This window comes from Bombus bifarius, unplaced genomic scaffold (assembly GCF_011952205.1).
Source record: "Bombus bifarius isolate JDL3187 unplaced genomic scaffold, Bbif_JDL3187 scf7180000008199, whole genome shotgun sequence".
Classification (NCBI taxonomy): Eukaryota; Metazoa; Arthropoda; class Insecta; order Hymenoptera; family Apidae; genus Bombus; species Bombus bifarius.
This window is the reverse complement of record NW_022884505.1, coordinates 4,268,616-4,284,448: the sequence shown is the minus strand read 5'-3', so window position 1 is coordinate 4,284,448 and position 15,833 is coordinate 4,268,616. Positions and strand designations below refer to the sequence as shown.

Below are 15,833 nucleotides of genomic sequence, written 5' to 3'. Positions count from 1 at the left end.
GATAAAATTTTTTCATATGACACTTTGTCTCTGAGAAAATCGAAATTAAAAATTTGTGAAGTATACTTTAACTTGGCTAAATACTCACTAGGTATGAGCAAACAATCAATAGAAGGTTATTATACATGTGAAAATAAGTCAAAAATACAAAATTAACTTTATTCATTTAAGACTTCATTTTTAAGAAAACAAAATGTAAACACGTTTAATTACGAACTGGTCTGATAAACGCGCAGGAAAATTAGAAGATTACACAAAAGGTCTGATTTGTTTGGTCTGTATCATTGCTTCTCTCGTCAGTTCGAATTATGTTACCTATAATACATACATAATGACGTAACTAGTACAGTGCGTAATTATTCCAATTATTGTTTTATTATGATAACTAATATTAGGTGAAGTAAAAAGTTCTGAGCGCTTTTTCGCTTTATTTCGACGATGAAATTAACATAGTCAAGATTATTCGATTTAGATTAAATATGCGCCGTTTTGTTCGATTACTTTTGTCCATTTTGAAGGCAATTTCATAATTCCGCGGTTGAAGAAGTCCTCGTCCCTATTGGTAAAAAACTTGACCAGCTCATTTTCACAAGCCTCTCTTGAGGCCAGTTTTGTACCATCAAGAAAATTTTGCAAAAACTTAAAAAGGTGATAATCGCTTGGTGCCAGGTCTGGACTGTACGGCGGATGCGATAGAACCTCCCAGCCAAGCTCTCGGAGCTTCTGACGCGTCGTTAAAGATGTGTGCGGCCTGGCGTTGTCTTGATGGAACACAACACCTTTCCTATTGGCCAATTCTGGCCGCTTCTGGTCGATCGCCTGCTTCAGTCTGGTCAGTTGTTGACAATAGAGGTCCGAATTAAGTGTTTGCCCCGATGGGAGCAGCTCATAATGGATGATTCCCTTCCAATCCCACCAAACACACAATAAAACCTTCTTGGCCGTTAATCCACGCTTGGCGATCGTTTGGGCCGGCCCACCGCGATTGGACCACGATCTTTTTCGGCTGTTGTTCTCGTATGTGACCCATTTTTCATCGCCAATCACCATCCGCTTCAAAAATGGGTCGATTTCGTTACGTCTCAACAAAGAATCGCAGGCATCAATTCGGTCCAAAAGGTTCTTTTGCGTCAATTCATGTGGCACCCATACGTCGAGCTTCTTCTTGAGACCAGCCTTATGCAAATGGTTCCAAACGGTTTTCTGGCTAATCTTCAGTTCCTGGGCAATGGAATAAGTGCTCACATGCCGGTCCGACTCGACGATTTCCATGATTTTATCCACATTTTCGACGATTGGCCTACCAGAGCGTGCCTCATCTTCGACGTCCATATTACCAGAACGGAATCGTTGGAACCACCGCTTTGCTGTTGCATTCGATACTGTACTGGGTCCATAAACAGCACAAATTTTTTTGGCCGCCTGCTCCGCCTTTTCACCTTGGTCGTAGTGGTACTGAAGAATGTATCGAATTTTCTCTTTTTTTATCTCCATTTTCGAACGCTGTAACACACAACTGGCTTCACCGAACACAAAACTGACAAAGAACCTTTTTGATGCGTAATATCACCTTGAAATCGGTGTATACTATGACTCGATGCGATGTGCACATCGTGAGATATGGCTCACTAAAGACATCTAGCGAAAAACGCTCAGAACTTTTTACTTAACCTAATATATACCTGGGTTATTTATGTTATTCTTTAATGACAATAATTCTTCCGAGGTTACTGTAATGTAAAAAATAATAGCTTTAGATTCGATACAGACTAGCAGGACGTTATCATTGTGAATAATCATTACCTATTTCTCTAAACGATATGTTTATAAATGTTTTAGCAAAGAATTTGCAAAGAAAATGTTTTACATATTCATGTGGGACAAAATCCACTTATTTGTATCAAGTTTTTACACTAGGAAGTCGCATAAAACAAATACGTATTTTAATATAATTTAACACATTTTAAACAACATAACTTACGAATATATTTGGCCAATATATATTTATCCGTTGCATTCTTTTCAATATCTTTAATGATGTTTTTTAAACGTTGAGCTATATTATACATTTCCATCTGGCTAATTCTGGATAATAAATTGTACTTTTCATTCCAATAATAGTCTAGCTTCCCTTGCTCACAAACATGTTGTAATTCTTTAAGCATCTAAAAACAGCAATAATTTATATGGAAACATGTAATACTTTATAAATTTTATGTGTATATTGATTCAATATGGTTTATATTACTTCAAAAAAGAAATATGCCAAAGATATTGTATTGATGCTCATATTTATTTCTGTCAGTTTGTTTAAACATGTAGTTTCTATGTAATAGCTTGCTATACTCTTCATTTTTTGTGTATTTCTGAATTTCTAAAAAATACAATGATGTCAGAAATATTATAATTATACTAAGGTGAAATACTTTGTTAAGCAACCTTCAGTAAACGTATAACTTGTTTTACACGACCATATCTTGCAAGGATTTCATTTTCTTGAAGACTAAAAGCAGTTCTCCAATAAAAGGATGCCAAACTAGAATCACTATCATTACAATCAGTACGTACTGGTACTGGGATTGCAAACCAGTTTTTATTTCGACACTAAAGACAAAAAATATTAATAATACAAGTGCCTTTATATAAATAAAATACTGTGATAAATACACAAACCCTTTCAAGTTCATTAAATTTTGTAATATATCTTGGAATGATATTTATATCAAAAGGTAAGGATGGTGCTAAATCAACACATATGTCCTCAGTTTTATGTGGAATATTCACTATTAATGTGATTGCAGGCCCACTTTCACTTTTTTTAATTTTTACTATATAAGAATTATTTATTACTAATCTGTATCTATCTTCAACCTTCTGTAGCTTGTTGAAAACTCTGTCTATAATTCCTTTAATCCAGGAACGAAATGTATTTGGATTCACGAAATTATTATTATATATTAATTTGTTAAGTTGTCTAGAAAACAATAATATTTCACATAAAAGTGTAATAAAATTCTTCATATATTTTATATTTAATAATTATAGTTTATTGTGTAACCTCATTTCTTTATTTGTAAGATTTTGATATGTATATGTATTACGTGCTTGCACATTATCTTCTATAATTATTTTTACAAAACCTGCCCGATCTGACAAATACTAGATAGTAGAAAGAAAATATATATCAATATAAAATTAAACATAATTTAATACCCATCTTAACTAACTAAAAACATGCTTACATTTATGTAATTATAGTTGATAGGGAGCTTTAAAGTAACGTTGAGATCAAATTCATTTGGTGCCTCTATTTTTGTACCTTTATAGAAGCTACCACAGAAAATAATTTGTTGGTACATTTTTTTAAACAGTGAATCCTCTGATTTCATATGATTTATTAGCGTTTCAATTACCTATTTATTAAATCAAATTATAACAATACATATGAATATAAATAGAAAATTTAAGTCATTATTACGTTTTTAAATATTTGGTATAATCTCATTATGAACAATATATTTAATTATATAGTTTCTTTGCAGGAATACATACCGGTCGTAACTGCTCGTTAACTTTCTTTACCTCCTCAATTTGTAGCGATATGAACATGTTACATATTTTGATTATTTCATCACTTTGAAGACACTTCTTCATATCCGCGTTTTGCATCTGTATATACGAATAAAAATATTTTAATATTTAATATTTTAATAAATAAAACATTCTCAATCTATGTAAGATTATAATAAAAAAGACCTTAAAGATATATTAATGCGTTTTTCTTTTTGGAAAAAGAAACAATGGAAATATATGACGCGTTTGATTTGTAATATGTAAATCCCTCCTTTTGAATATTACTGCAACAAAATCATAAATTATAAGCTTTGGAAGAAACAGTTACATGGCATAAATCGAAAGAAATCGATATTATACTATTTAAAAAATATAATTATCATACTTGTTAGGTACACACTTAATAATAAAATACATATCATTATTGAAATATGGAGCAAATTCACGAATAGCGTTCTAAACACTTATTGTTACAAACCTAATCGCTTTGAATTCAGAACCGATGAACTCACTATCGAAGTTTACTCACTACTAAGGAAGTTTAGCTTTGCTTCGCGATTTATACGCTGTTATCGGCAATGTCAATGAGATTGAAAAGCGATCCGAAGAATAGAGATATACACTCTTTTTTAATAAGACAGATATCAGTTGAAATTCACTTTTTAATAATATCGTAGTCCTTAACTGATTCGAATGTCTAGATCACTTTGCTAATTTCATATAGGATATCGTTATATGTAAGATAAAATATATATGTATATGTAATTATGCACGTCTTATACCATATATTTATTTACTTCACACATTATACACTTGTATACTTATTTACGTCAAACTTAATGCAACAGTTAAGTAATATGAAAACAATTTCATAGACTTTTCTGTAATATTGGAATTTGCTATTTAATTACTTGCACTAGAAAGACGTGCCACGTACGTCGAGATGCTTTTGTTCCAAAATCGCCAGCAACGTGTATACCATGGGCATTTGTCGCAGAAATAAAAATAACGTGATTAATGCTATTATTGCCATGAGCATTTATTCATACCTGTGTAAAACTCTACATATAAGACCCTACCAACGCACTAAGGTGCTGATTAAAAGATTGCACTCGCAGACGCGGTGACGGGTTACTTTGTCGTCTCAACGTGTATTATATCGTAGCGCAGGGCACACGCAACTGTGAGTTTATTGGTAGCGCAAGTGGTTAATATATAATAAACTGTAATATATGTAAGACATAAAGTGGGCTAATAATTTCTTATAAATTTATATATCTGTATATACATATGTCGGAGATGAAAGAACACCGGAGCCTTTGGAATTTTGGATAATCCCGCAACATTGTAACCTAGAGTCTACTATAGCTGTAATTGAACAATTGTAGTTATTCAACCCGATTGTAATTGTTCGAGAGTCGTGATAATGAGCTTGGGCTCGAGGCGACAGTCAGTCGCCGAACGTAGCCGCGGTCACGGGATGAACGCTTTGTCTAACAAAGGTACGGAGTCATTCTATAGCTCTCCTTAAAAGAAATATTCGTGGCGGCACGCGACAGTAAACGTTCCAACGGTTTCTGTCCCGTGGCTCGCCACACGCAGACCCTATTCTTCGAGTAAGATGATCGTCAGATGTCGATGCGTTTCCGCAGTACATGTTCAGCTAGCCCGAGGGTCGTTCGAATCTGTTCCGGACAGTTATCTTGAAGTGGCAGGCGTACGTCCATTTTTCTAAGCGATAATCTTATGCATATTTACGCATGGATATAGTTAACTAAACAGTAGTATTATGTTTTTGATAAAAGAAAATTATAGATCTTTAGAAATCCTCGCGATGCAGGATAATAGTCGAGACAGAACGAATTTCAATCTTTCAATGACATTGCCAGATGAATCAGAAAGCTTTTTATATATTTGTTATAATACCTTATGCACGATGCCTAAAAGTTCCAGAAAGAATATGTTCGTTAGTGATAGTAGTGATGACGAACATTATTTTGAACCTGACAAGAAGAAGACGACGACAGTGCTTTAGACAGTAGAAACGAACTCTGTTCAACAATGAATCGGCTCAGACGTTTCAATATTTCTAGTAATAGTGACAGTGATGATCAACTAAATATTGATGAAAATGATACAAGTCTCGACAATGAATAACGTAAACGTTCAACGTGTATATTTTCTCAACTGCGCGCATCAATACCTCTCGTCCACAGCGATGATCGCTCGTCGAGCGACCCCGTCCGCAAAGAATTAACATTAAAGAAATAAAATGATCTTAGGCCTAATTTTTCTACAATATAGGTATTATTAAGAAGATTTATTTAAATTGTTCTTATTCTTAGCACAATTGTGAAGGATTCTTAATGAAAATAAAAAGAGTATTTATATTTATTTGTTCGATCATTTTGCGCGCTTATTCTTCCGGCATAAAAAATTATAAATTATTGTACAAAATGTATTCGAATACGACTTATTTGGATTCAGTCAGATCCAAAATCTTCATACAAATTAACCGTAGTCTTCGCATCACGTGATTTGTTATGTCACTACTTTTTTTTAAAATATCATTCAATTCGTCACATATTTCGCTTACGTGTTCATCGAGCTGACTCAAAGGCGAGTTTTTATCGAAAGTTTCGATAGACTCGATTTCCAATTTAGCGAGTTTTTGGTCCCTTTGACAATCCTCGTAATTGTTACAAACATGGTAAACATTTTGTGAATGTATCGCTATATGTTGCAAATAATCTCGAATATCTGAAAAATCCTGAAGCTCGTAATAAATCGTGCCGGAAAGATAAGCAGGCAAAGAATCTCTCAACGACGACTTTCTTGTAACCGCGGCTGCCATTTTAGTCACAAGATCCTCGTTCGGACACATGTGAGCTACATAATCAAACGTTTCGAAAGCTTCCTGTCGTACCCATGGATTTTCATCTTCCAAAAGTCGACAATTGAGCTCCGTTAATGCATTAACCGTTTTAATCCCACAGTTATCAAAGGAATCGATACTGTTTCTCAAGTAATACGACGCTACTGCCTTTACGTGTGGTGGGAGACATAACAGCGACGTTAAAACTGCTTCTAGGATCTGAAATCATTGAACATGATTATTCATGGTATCTGTTAACCATAACCATTAAAGCATAGATCGTGACTCCTTATGCGGTTCGCGTGATTTATCGATAAAATAAACTTTCGTAAGGTAATTTCATCGATGGTACGAATTACTATCGATTACGTAATAAATGAAACATGTGAAAGTATTAAATCAGTCTGGACTACGCGAATCGCAGAAAAAAAAACCTTAAGTTTATATAAAACGTTACGCATAGAGTAATTTTCGAAATTTATCTACGTTGACGATTGTACAAAAAATGCTGGAAGAGGATTTAATCCATAGCACTTATTTTAGAGAGTGACGGAAGCCAGGCAACCGTTCCAAGCGTTCGAAGTTTCACGTTTTCTTACAAGATAAATAATATTCCATTGAACATTTTTCATTGAAAAATAAATAAAAAATAACGAGTTCATAATAGTTGACTGGGACCATAATTGCAACTAAATTAAAAATATAATTTTCTGTAGTATGTTTTATAACGCGGTATGTATTTCCTGTTTTGTTTCTCATTACCGTCGACCACTTATTTTTTGTTTATAAATAGGAGTCAAACGAGTTTAATAGCTCGGTGCACAACTACATAGGCGGAATTCACTGTAACGGTACTGGCCGGTGCAGGCATCGGTATTGTTGTGTCCTTGTCTAATAACGCATGCATATCCGTACTTCACACTATATTGTACGTGTATATTGCATTGCCAGAAACGGATAGATAAAACATCCTGCATGTCACAGCCATCGAAACAATAACCAGATAGTAACAAGATAGTCGTGTCTGATAGATAGCCGACGATAGCCCCTTCAGAGGGACCAAACCTTAGTATAACAACCCTCCCAAATCAGCACTCAACACATTTTTGTTATAACACTTTGATCCGTTACTCTGTTGGATTCGTACAATAAATTTTACTATCATATCTAAAGTCCGAATTTTTACTTTATTTGTGAAACCTTGAGCGAAACTATGACGCGAGAAGATCACCGGTTCTTATTGGACCGGACATCGTGCACGTGTCAAGACACGAGCTGATCGTTTAAAAGATTAATTATACAGCAAAGGAAAACGAGGAAAAATGTACATACCGAGAAGAAAGTATCGTCTTGAATTTTTTCAGGCTGCGTAGCACTCAACAGTTTCGACGTAAATTCCGATAACATATCCAGCTGTTTGCCTTCGAAAATTTCGATCGTGCTCGCGATCGAGTTCCATATTTGGGATAGAATATTAATGGTATTTTTCTCCTTCGTGTAGTTGAGTTTTCCGATAAGCGACATCAGCATCGTCTTTTAACGAGAAAAATGATTATTAAAATTTTCGTAAGATCGAGATCGAAAATTTATCAAATCCTTTTATTATGTAATTTATCCTTGAACATAAGATAACATACGATACGATTCCAATTCTGTACAGTAGGCTGCCGCTGTAATTCGACGAATGAGCGCGGTATCTCGTTTAATACGCATGCCAATCGATTCTGCAAGAACGCTTTTGTTTTCGGGGGCAAAAATCGCGCGACGGCCAGCCAGCATGGATTTTCCAGATCATCGAGCTCCGTTATAACGGTGTGCTTCATTTCCTCCGGGAGCAAATTGTACAATCTTCCAATCAAGTTCTCCAACATAACGATCTCGAGACTGTTGCTACGTCTCGTTAAAACAGCATAAACGTTCAAGAGGTATTTCACGTGGCCAGCGCAAAGTTCTAAAGAACCAATACTGAAAAACAGAGTGTTACGTTGAAGAAGCAGATAATGTTCAGAAAATTCTTTCGCGTTTACATCGGAGAAACAATCGGTTTTAACTTAATGAAATACAATTCCTTGTCATCGAATTACGACCACTCAAAGTTTTTGATATTTCTTACTTTTTTAACAAAATCGAAAGATTCGCTAAAATGTTATACGTATTCGTTTTAGTAACTTTTGTTTCATATTTACGTCTCTTCTCTTTATATTATAGCTCGTACTGTTTGGTCCATGTCCTCGTTATTTTCCCACATGTCTCGAGTTTTTTTTTTTTTTCCAAATTCAGCAACGTAATGATCAGAGACGAGTAAACGAGTGATTTCAACAGATTCTAAATATCTTGCATGGCACGTAAGTCGAACGAATTTGCTTATTGTTCGCTATGACAATACGAGTGTACTGTTCGATGAACGAATTTAGGTTTATATCGCGTAATAATCTTGATAATCGAAGACAATTTACTATTTATAACATAGTCTTGCGTAGTTAAAAGCGCGAAATTTTCGTACGTGATCTTAATTCAACGGCCAGGCATTGTAATATCATAGAATTTTCTAAATGATCGCATTTTGATTACAAGATAAACTATATCGAGAACGTATTTGGCGTAGTGTTTTACTTCAGAAGCGAAGAAACTTAACATCAACTGTGAAAATTTATTGATCGATTTACAAACCGGCCGACGAAGCACCAAATATCCGAACTAAGCAAAGAACTCCAAAGTTGATTGCTTAATAAATGCTTCAATAAAATCAACTCTACAGCGTGAAATCCGTCTGCAGGAATTTGACTGATCAGTCCACAAATTGGTACTATCGTGGCTTCGTATATCGAGGCGGATCTCGATCTTTCTCCAATATCGTGTACGCCTGGTAATTTCACTTGACCCACGCAAATCTCCTCCTGCACTGTTTAACGGTACAAATATAAGATAATTTTCGAGATTATTAGAAAATATCAGAATTCTTTACGTGTAACGTCAGCTTTCTCTTATTCTGTAAAACTTGTTTCTCGAGGTTTATGTTAAAAGATCAAGTAAGTTAATAAGATTTGTTTCGTTGAAAATTCTATAATGAAAAATTTGCTCGAATTTGATAGATACCAAAGGTAGGATTCGAAACGTGGTACTTACAGTGATTAATGTTGCTTAACGCGACATCGATGATCGATTCAGCGCCTAATGTCCATTTGCAATGTTGCTCGTATGGCATGTAAATTAATTTTTTCATGATATTAACCGTTAACAGATGGTAGCCTAAATTATCGATATTTGCCTGATTTCTATAATCGAAGAACGCCTAAAATATTTCAGGGATATCGAATAAGATACGAACTTTCTATGTTAAACTGATCTGTTAGTTAGATTTTGTCGACGAACCTGTTTAAAATCGGATGATTTGAAAACGGTATTCAAAAATGGTTCCGATCCCTTCGAGATTTGAATGTTTATTAGATCCATCAGTTTGCTATCAATTTGCGAGTTTTGTAAACACAGCGGAGAACACCTGATTGCAAAGAGCGATGTAAAAACCTTTAATCGGTCGTAAGATACAAAAATCGAGAAATCAAATAAAAAAAAAAAAAAAAAGAAATATACCTGTGCATCTTTAGCAAAAGTTCGATCACACACGGAAGAATTTCGTTATTTATGTGTGAACAATAAGCTGCAAACAGTCTGTCCAAAATTTTTAACGAATGTCCAATAACTTTTATCGTTCTTTCTTGTACCCGATCACTTGAGTCCTACGTAAAGATGATTATAGAAAAAACTTGGAAAAAGCAAATATTTTTATGGATCTATCAAGTGCAGCATTTTGTGTTTAGTTTAGATAGTCGTTTCGTTTTTAGCTTGTTCCTCAAGATATTTGTTATCTGAGACAATGGAAAAAGGCGTTATTGCGAATTATCTAAGATTGTTAAAATACACAATACACAACCACAAACAGAACGTCTGCTGACGAAAAAAAAAAAAATATTTTAAAACTGATCAAGTAGCAAATAATTCTATACAAACAAATATCAGATACGATCTATATTGTTATACAATCAACAAATAGATAGATGTGATTAATATGACGCATCGTGTATCTATATAAATTTTCAAACATAATCTAATCTCTGTTTTTCTCTCTTTTTAAATTCTTCAGGTGTTAAAAAACGAGGTTTTACAAATTTCGATACACGTTCGGATCGAACTTTGGCTCGTTTCAACGATTTTATTATATCAACTTTGTAATAATACAAAAGTAAAATAATTTTTTCGTGTAACTGTAGAATTTTTGTCTAGAAACTTACCTGGCAAAATAGCAGCATCGAGGATACATCTTTTGTGAATTGGGTAAGCTGCAAAGTGACGTTCATAGCGTTTATTCGTTTTACATGATGTTGATTCGTAATCGCCAATTTACCGAATATTTTCGACGTTTCCACGAACGTTTTCAAATCCAGTTCGCGCGAGATGGTAACGAACGATCCGATCGAATCGATTACTGTTTTCAATAGGAGACGCATGAATAAAAAAACATCGAGTTTAATTAGAACAATGAATTGGCAAGAATTAATAATACTGAGATATGTACACATACGTGAAACGATTAAACCGTTAAGGACCAAACGTTGAAATAACATATAACAAATACGTAAATACAACATTATTGCACAATAACAGATCTGAATATCTACAAATCTAATGATCTGAAAATCGAAAAATATGAGAGCCTGGTAACTTGAACATTTGAAAATGGAATACTTCGTTAAAGCAACGTTGGCCATTAATGGATTAAACAGAGCAACGGTATCTTCTTTCCTCTACTTGACGTACTCGATAAAGATAAAGATGGTTCGGGTTAAAGAATCGTTAAGACGTAATAGGATCGCTCACCTTTTACCAATAGTTCCGTTTCCGATTCCGTATCCGTGTCGAAGACTATTACGTTCTCTAAAGTGGCCAGGAATAGAGTCAAGATCGTTTTCGCCTTGCGAAATAGATTCGTTAATTCCTCCGATACGTCCTCGAATAAAGTACCGTACAATTTTTTACTGTAAAGGTCGACACGTTTTCAAGTGAAAAAAAAATCATTCGTATTCACCAGCTGTTCTTATTTAGTCAAGAATAATATTATTAAACAATATTTGAACTAGGGATGTTTATGCAAATTCATATTTTCACGAATGCAATTAAAGAAATGGAACGTAAGCAGAGATTTCTTTCATCTCGGATATTATTCGCTCGAAAATATTAACAACAGGCGTTCTACTTTGAATTTTCGCTTTTAAATTTTCTATAAACGCATAAAAATCCACAATTCAACAACGTTGTTTAAGTTCCAGCTGGGGATAGCCATCCACATGTTATTTAGCGATTAAGCCAGACAAATTTACCGAATGTTCAGCTGGGGAAATTGTAAAGTACAAATTAAATAATAATAAAAAAAACTTAAGTTATTGATATAACAGCGTTAGAAAAAAGGGAAGATAATTGAGAATGTCTCTGACCATTCGCCTCACCTTGCTCTACAATGTTCGAATATTAGTTTAATCGTAAGAGGCACGTTCTCCACTACGCATTTAAAAGCAGTGGCAGATGTTTTACAGAGTTTCGAAACGCGTTCCATAGAATTCTCCCACACACTTAGTAATTCGCGACACACGACCAATTGTCGTTTCGTATCTTCCACCGTGTGTCCATCCGCGTTCGTATTCATCGTTTCGCCAATTTTCTTCAGAGCCTTCAAACAAGAAGAAACTTCAAAGGATACAACGATTGGTCGAACCAAATATCCATCGAGGTTCGCATCTCTTGAGATTCTTAATTAATTCTGCCGCGTTCTTTGAACTATTCTTGCTAGAATTTATGCTAGAATTTATGTTTAAAACGTTTCTTGAGTCTGGAGAGATTGCAAGATAATCATCATCGATATGCATAATTTTGAATTTCGATTTCATGCTAAGAACTTTCCTCGGTCGTTGAAACGTTCTTATCGAGATACGCAAATTCGAAGACCGCAACAGAATTAATATCAATTTTTAAGGTAATATTATTCACTTTACCTCGGATAAAAGATAATAGGCGAAAGGAAGTATTTCGTTGAAAATTTTCTCAGCGAGCAAATTATCCGAACACGAGGACAAAGACCGTTGTAGAGCCTGTTGCAACAACTCCGTGTCGTATCTCTCGGTCAGGTTCTCCAAAGCGTCGTGATCATAGTTACGTCAAGGATAATTAGTAGAAATAAATGGTTTTGCATCATCAGAATGTGAATAGTAACGTGAGAATATAACATTGTTCGAAAGGATATTTTTAAATTGGACGAATAATCCTCGGTACTTTTGTCATTATCCGAAAACGAATCCTCCAATAAAGCGGTAAAAGAAGTCTCGCTTGCCATTTTCTTGAAATATACAAATTCTATGTTCGATTCTGATGTTGAGCTTCGATACCTGCGTGAAAAATCATGTTTCTAATATATAGGGGGGTATTGCGCGCGTTATAATACATATAATTTTGTTATTAACGATCGACTGAGAATAAACAATAACGATTATTCGTGGAGTAATTCGAATGATCGAAATCATTCTACTTTTTATACGAAAGTAATCATCTCCTTTTTTTTCTGATTAATTGCCGCTGTTAAAGCAGCCGTTTCCCTTTCATTTGCGTTCGACTTGCCAAAAGATTAAAAGATAACATTTCTCTGGATATAGGTAAATCGTGTCTTGACTGTACAAGGCGACGGTTGGCGAAATAATTTATAATTCCGTTTCTCGTGTCGCGGGCAAATCAAGCGTCCATCAATCGCGGTGAGACGGCTCGATCGTGAAACGGGGCCTCGAAAATTTCTTGGCAAGCCTCGCAAGTCGAACTTTCCAGTTCCGATCGAGCACGATAGACAGTCGTTTCTCCAGAAACCGGAACAGGGATGGACAAACTCGATTCGTAGAATCGTAAAAACCGAATCTTTTTACCAAAAAGAACCGCATGCACCGTCGAAACATTTTTCGCATAGGACGATATTTAACACGGTTCTGGTAAAATTATGTTCGTAATTCAGATTACGTAATTAATCGTAAAGCAAGTGAAATTATATTCGTCAAGGCCGACTATTGGGCTTCCTTATGATAACGAGACATTGAGGGAGAAAGTAAACTAAGCCAAACGCGAGTTCGTGGCATTAATTTATTTCGATAAGCTGTATTAATCGTGCAACGATGGGGAAGCTCGTTATTTGCAAATCAGATCAAGATATCACGATGTAACCAATCGTTGCATCGAATATTTCTTATATCTTTCTTCGTTATATCGAATATGCTTCTAGTCTGAATGTCTCAAACGTATCGTAATATCGATAACTGGACGTAACAATGTTGGCATTTAACGAATAGAAAGCTCTATAATCAGAAACTAAACTAAACTACAATAAGTAGATTATCGTGATATACACTGTGAATTTTCAAATGTTTTATACTGAAAATCTTTCACCATATGATCGACGGTCGTCTGTTCCGTGGTAATCGTTATATTTGTTCATTGCTCTTATTAAATGTAAATTCACTTCTTAAAATTACGACGTCTTTCTATATTTCTTATTTCGTAAGCTCTCTTTCGTCCGCCACTGTATATCGACACCTGGATCTATAGGAACAATAACCACGTGAAAATTAAGCAACTGTCGTACAATTATAATTGAAATAACAATTGCGCTAACTTTATTAAGTATTTATTAGGACCAAGAATCGGAAATGAAAATAAAGAAACGACGAGACAGATTCCAATGGACGAGTTATCCATCGGTGTTGCCCATCCCTGGCCTCAACACGTCGAAGTCGCCGATAAGAGGGGCAATTAGGGTTGCAAGCGCTAATGGCTGGGCTCTCTTAATTTTCGGCGATTCGACGTGGCCGAGTTCCACGGCGAAAGTTTCTCGTTTAAATGCTCGCCCGGTGAAGGTTCCGGTGAAGTGTGATTTCGCGATGGGGCGAGGAAGAAAGAGACGAACGAGAGGAAAACGAATTCGAATGATCGCCGATGCCATGGTAACATCGGACAACAAGCTGTCAGATGATAGGTAAAGTTTTGATCAATAATACCTGGTGACTGCCGGTTGAAATTCAAGTTCGCTGCTCGTATGACACGTTCCAGTAAGATCCAGCCTTTCGATGGAACTCGAACACGATCGCAATAACTTCGACGAACAATATCGAGTCGCTGGCTCTCCTTCGGTAGAGGGAGACGCGTGCTCGATTTGATGCAACAGTCCGAAGAAACCTAGGATATAAAATTCACATATTTCAGCAGAAAGAACATTAGCGTGAAAGCATTTCTAGAACGGAGCGACGTTTCACGCGCGCCTTAATTCACTCGCATTATCAGAAAATAATTTCAAAGGCATTTCGGTGTAAGAGATAAAAGTGATGCCTCGTACGATCACAGTTATTCTTCTCTGTGAAATTCATGGTATTACAATTAGAATTCGTGGTATCGTTTTAAGAGACAATTTTATAAAAATCTTTTACATTTATTGACACACTTGATGTTTCATATGGTCGATTATAAAGAAAACACGCAAAGTAGCGGTAAATTATCGATATATCAAAAGATGGTTCAAATAGAAAAAGACGAATGGTCCCAAAGGGGGACGTTATTCGGTGGAAATTAATTTTTCTGCAGATAGCCGAGCAGTTTTTTTTTTTTAATGGAATCGTATATTTTTAAATGCAGTGATCGATTCGTCTTGACATTGTCTACAAAAAGGTACCTGTTTACGTCGAAAAATCGTTAGTTTGGAAGATATTTTGATCTGAATATGGCAAAATGATATTAAATAGTAAGTACACTTGCCTGTAACTTTCCTGAAATTACACTGGGTATATTTCTTACAATGCGATAGTAGATAGACGAGAGAACGTCAATTGATATCGTTACAAATGTTATTTCGTTAAATGTTCAGAGGCACCTTGACTTTCAATGTGTAAGTCACTTTGCAATACTTAATGAGATTAAAACATCTTCTAAACCAATGATTTTTCGGCATAAATAGGTCAACACTTTTTTGTAGGAAATACCAAGACGGATCGATTATCGTATTTAAAACCGTATGACTCCGTTTAGAGAAACGTACGTCAATTTCGTATGACCTCTACCCGACCATCTACAGAGAAGCTAATTACAGCAAATTACGTCCTCCTCAAAGCCATTCGTTTCTTGTATGAAGCATTTTTTTTCACGGTGAATAATTTACCAGTAATTTGCACGTTCTGTTTATAATCGGGCATCCTATATATTTATTTCTGAAACGAGTTTCACGCGTTAAATGCTATTTAAATGCAAGAAAACTGACAGGGTTTCGTGTAGGAAAATTTTCCCGATTCTTAACCCTTTGACGGTGAAAGGT

At 35.2% G+C, this 15,833-nt stretch overlaps 1 protein-coding gene across 3 annotated transcripts; it reads right to left on the bottom strand.

Moving 5' to 3' along the window:
• Window positions 1–134: 134 nt before the first annotated feature.
• On the bottom strand, window positions 135–12,892 carry LOC117210188 (uncharacterized protein C1orf112 homolog). Of its 3 annotated transcripts, none has more exons than XM_033452956.1 (14): window positions 12,741–12,892; window positions 12,493–12,639; window positions 11,950–12,170; window positions 11,324–11,481; window positions 10,738–10,931; window positions 10,040–10,185; window positions 9,821–9,947; window positions 9,575–9,740; window positions 9,119–9,350; window positions 8,086–8,413; window positions 7,781–7,981; window positions 6,500–6,667; window positions 3,757–3,857; window positions 3,450–3,669 (listed from the first exon to the last, which is right to left on the bottom strand). In XM_033452956.1, the coding sequence occupies exons 1-13, from the start codon at window positions 12,828–12,830 to the stop codon at window positions 3,855–3,857; spliced, it is 2,181 nt and encodes a 726-aa protein (XP_033308847.1). In that variant the 5' UTR covers window positions 12,831–12,892; the 3' UTR covers window positions 3,450–3,669; window positions 3,757–3,854. The 3 variants fall into 3 exon arrangements, with proteins under 3 accessions (XP_033308849.1, XP_033308847.1, XP_033308846.1); XM_033452955.1 differs by having other exon boundaries at window positions 5,500–6,667; window positions 12,741–12,891; XM_033452958.1 differs by lacking the exons at window positions 3,757–3,857; window positions 6,500–6,667; window positions 7,781–7,981; ... (8 more) ...; window positions 12,493–12,639; window positions 12,741–12,892 and adding exons at window positions 135–315; window positions 1,683–1,730; window positions 1,982–2,165; ... (4 more) ...; window positions 3,243–3,413; window positions 4,511–4,576 and having other exon boundaries at window positions 3,553–3,669.
• Between the last annotated feature and the right edge of the window lie 2,941 nt (window positions 12,893–15,833).

Excerpts from the sequence above, each read along its gene's own strand:
- LOC117210188 (XM_033452955.1), bottom strand. The coding sequence starts at position 12,830 with ATGGCAAGCGAGACTTCTTTTACCGCTTTATTGGAGGATTCGTTTTCG. Across the intron at positions 10,186-10,737 it reads CGATGCTGCTATTTTGCCAG|GACTCAAGTGATCGGGTACA; the intron begins GTAAGTTTCTAG and ends ATCTTTACGTAG. Across the intron at positions 9,351-9,574 it reads GTTAAGCAACATTAATCACT|TGCAGGAGGAGATTTGCGTG; the intron begins GTAAGTACCACG and ends ACCGTTAAACAG.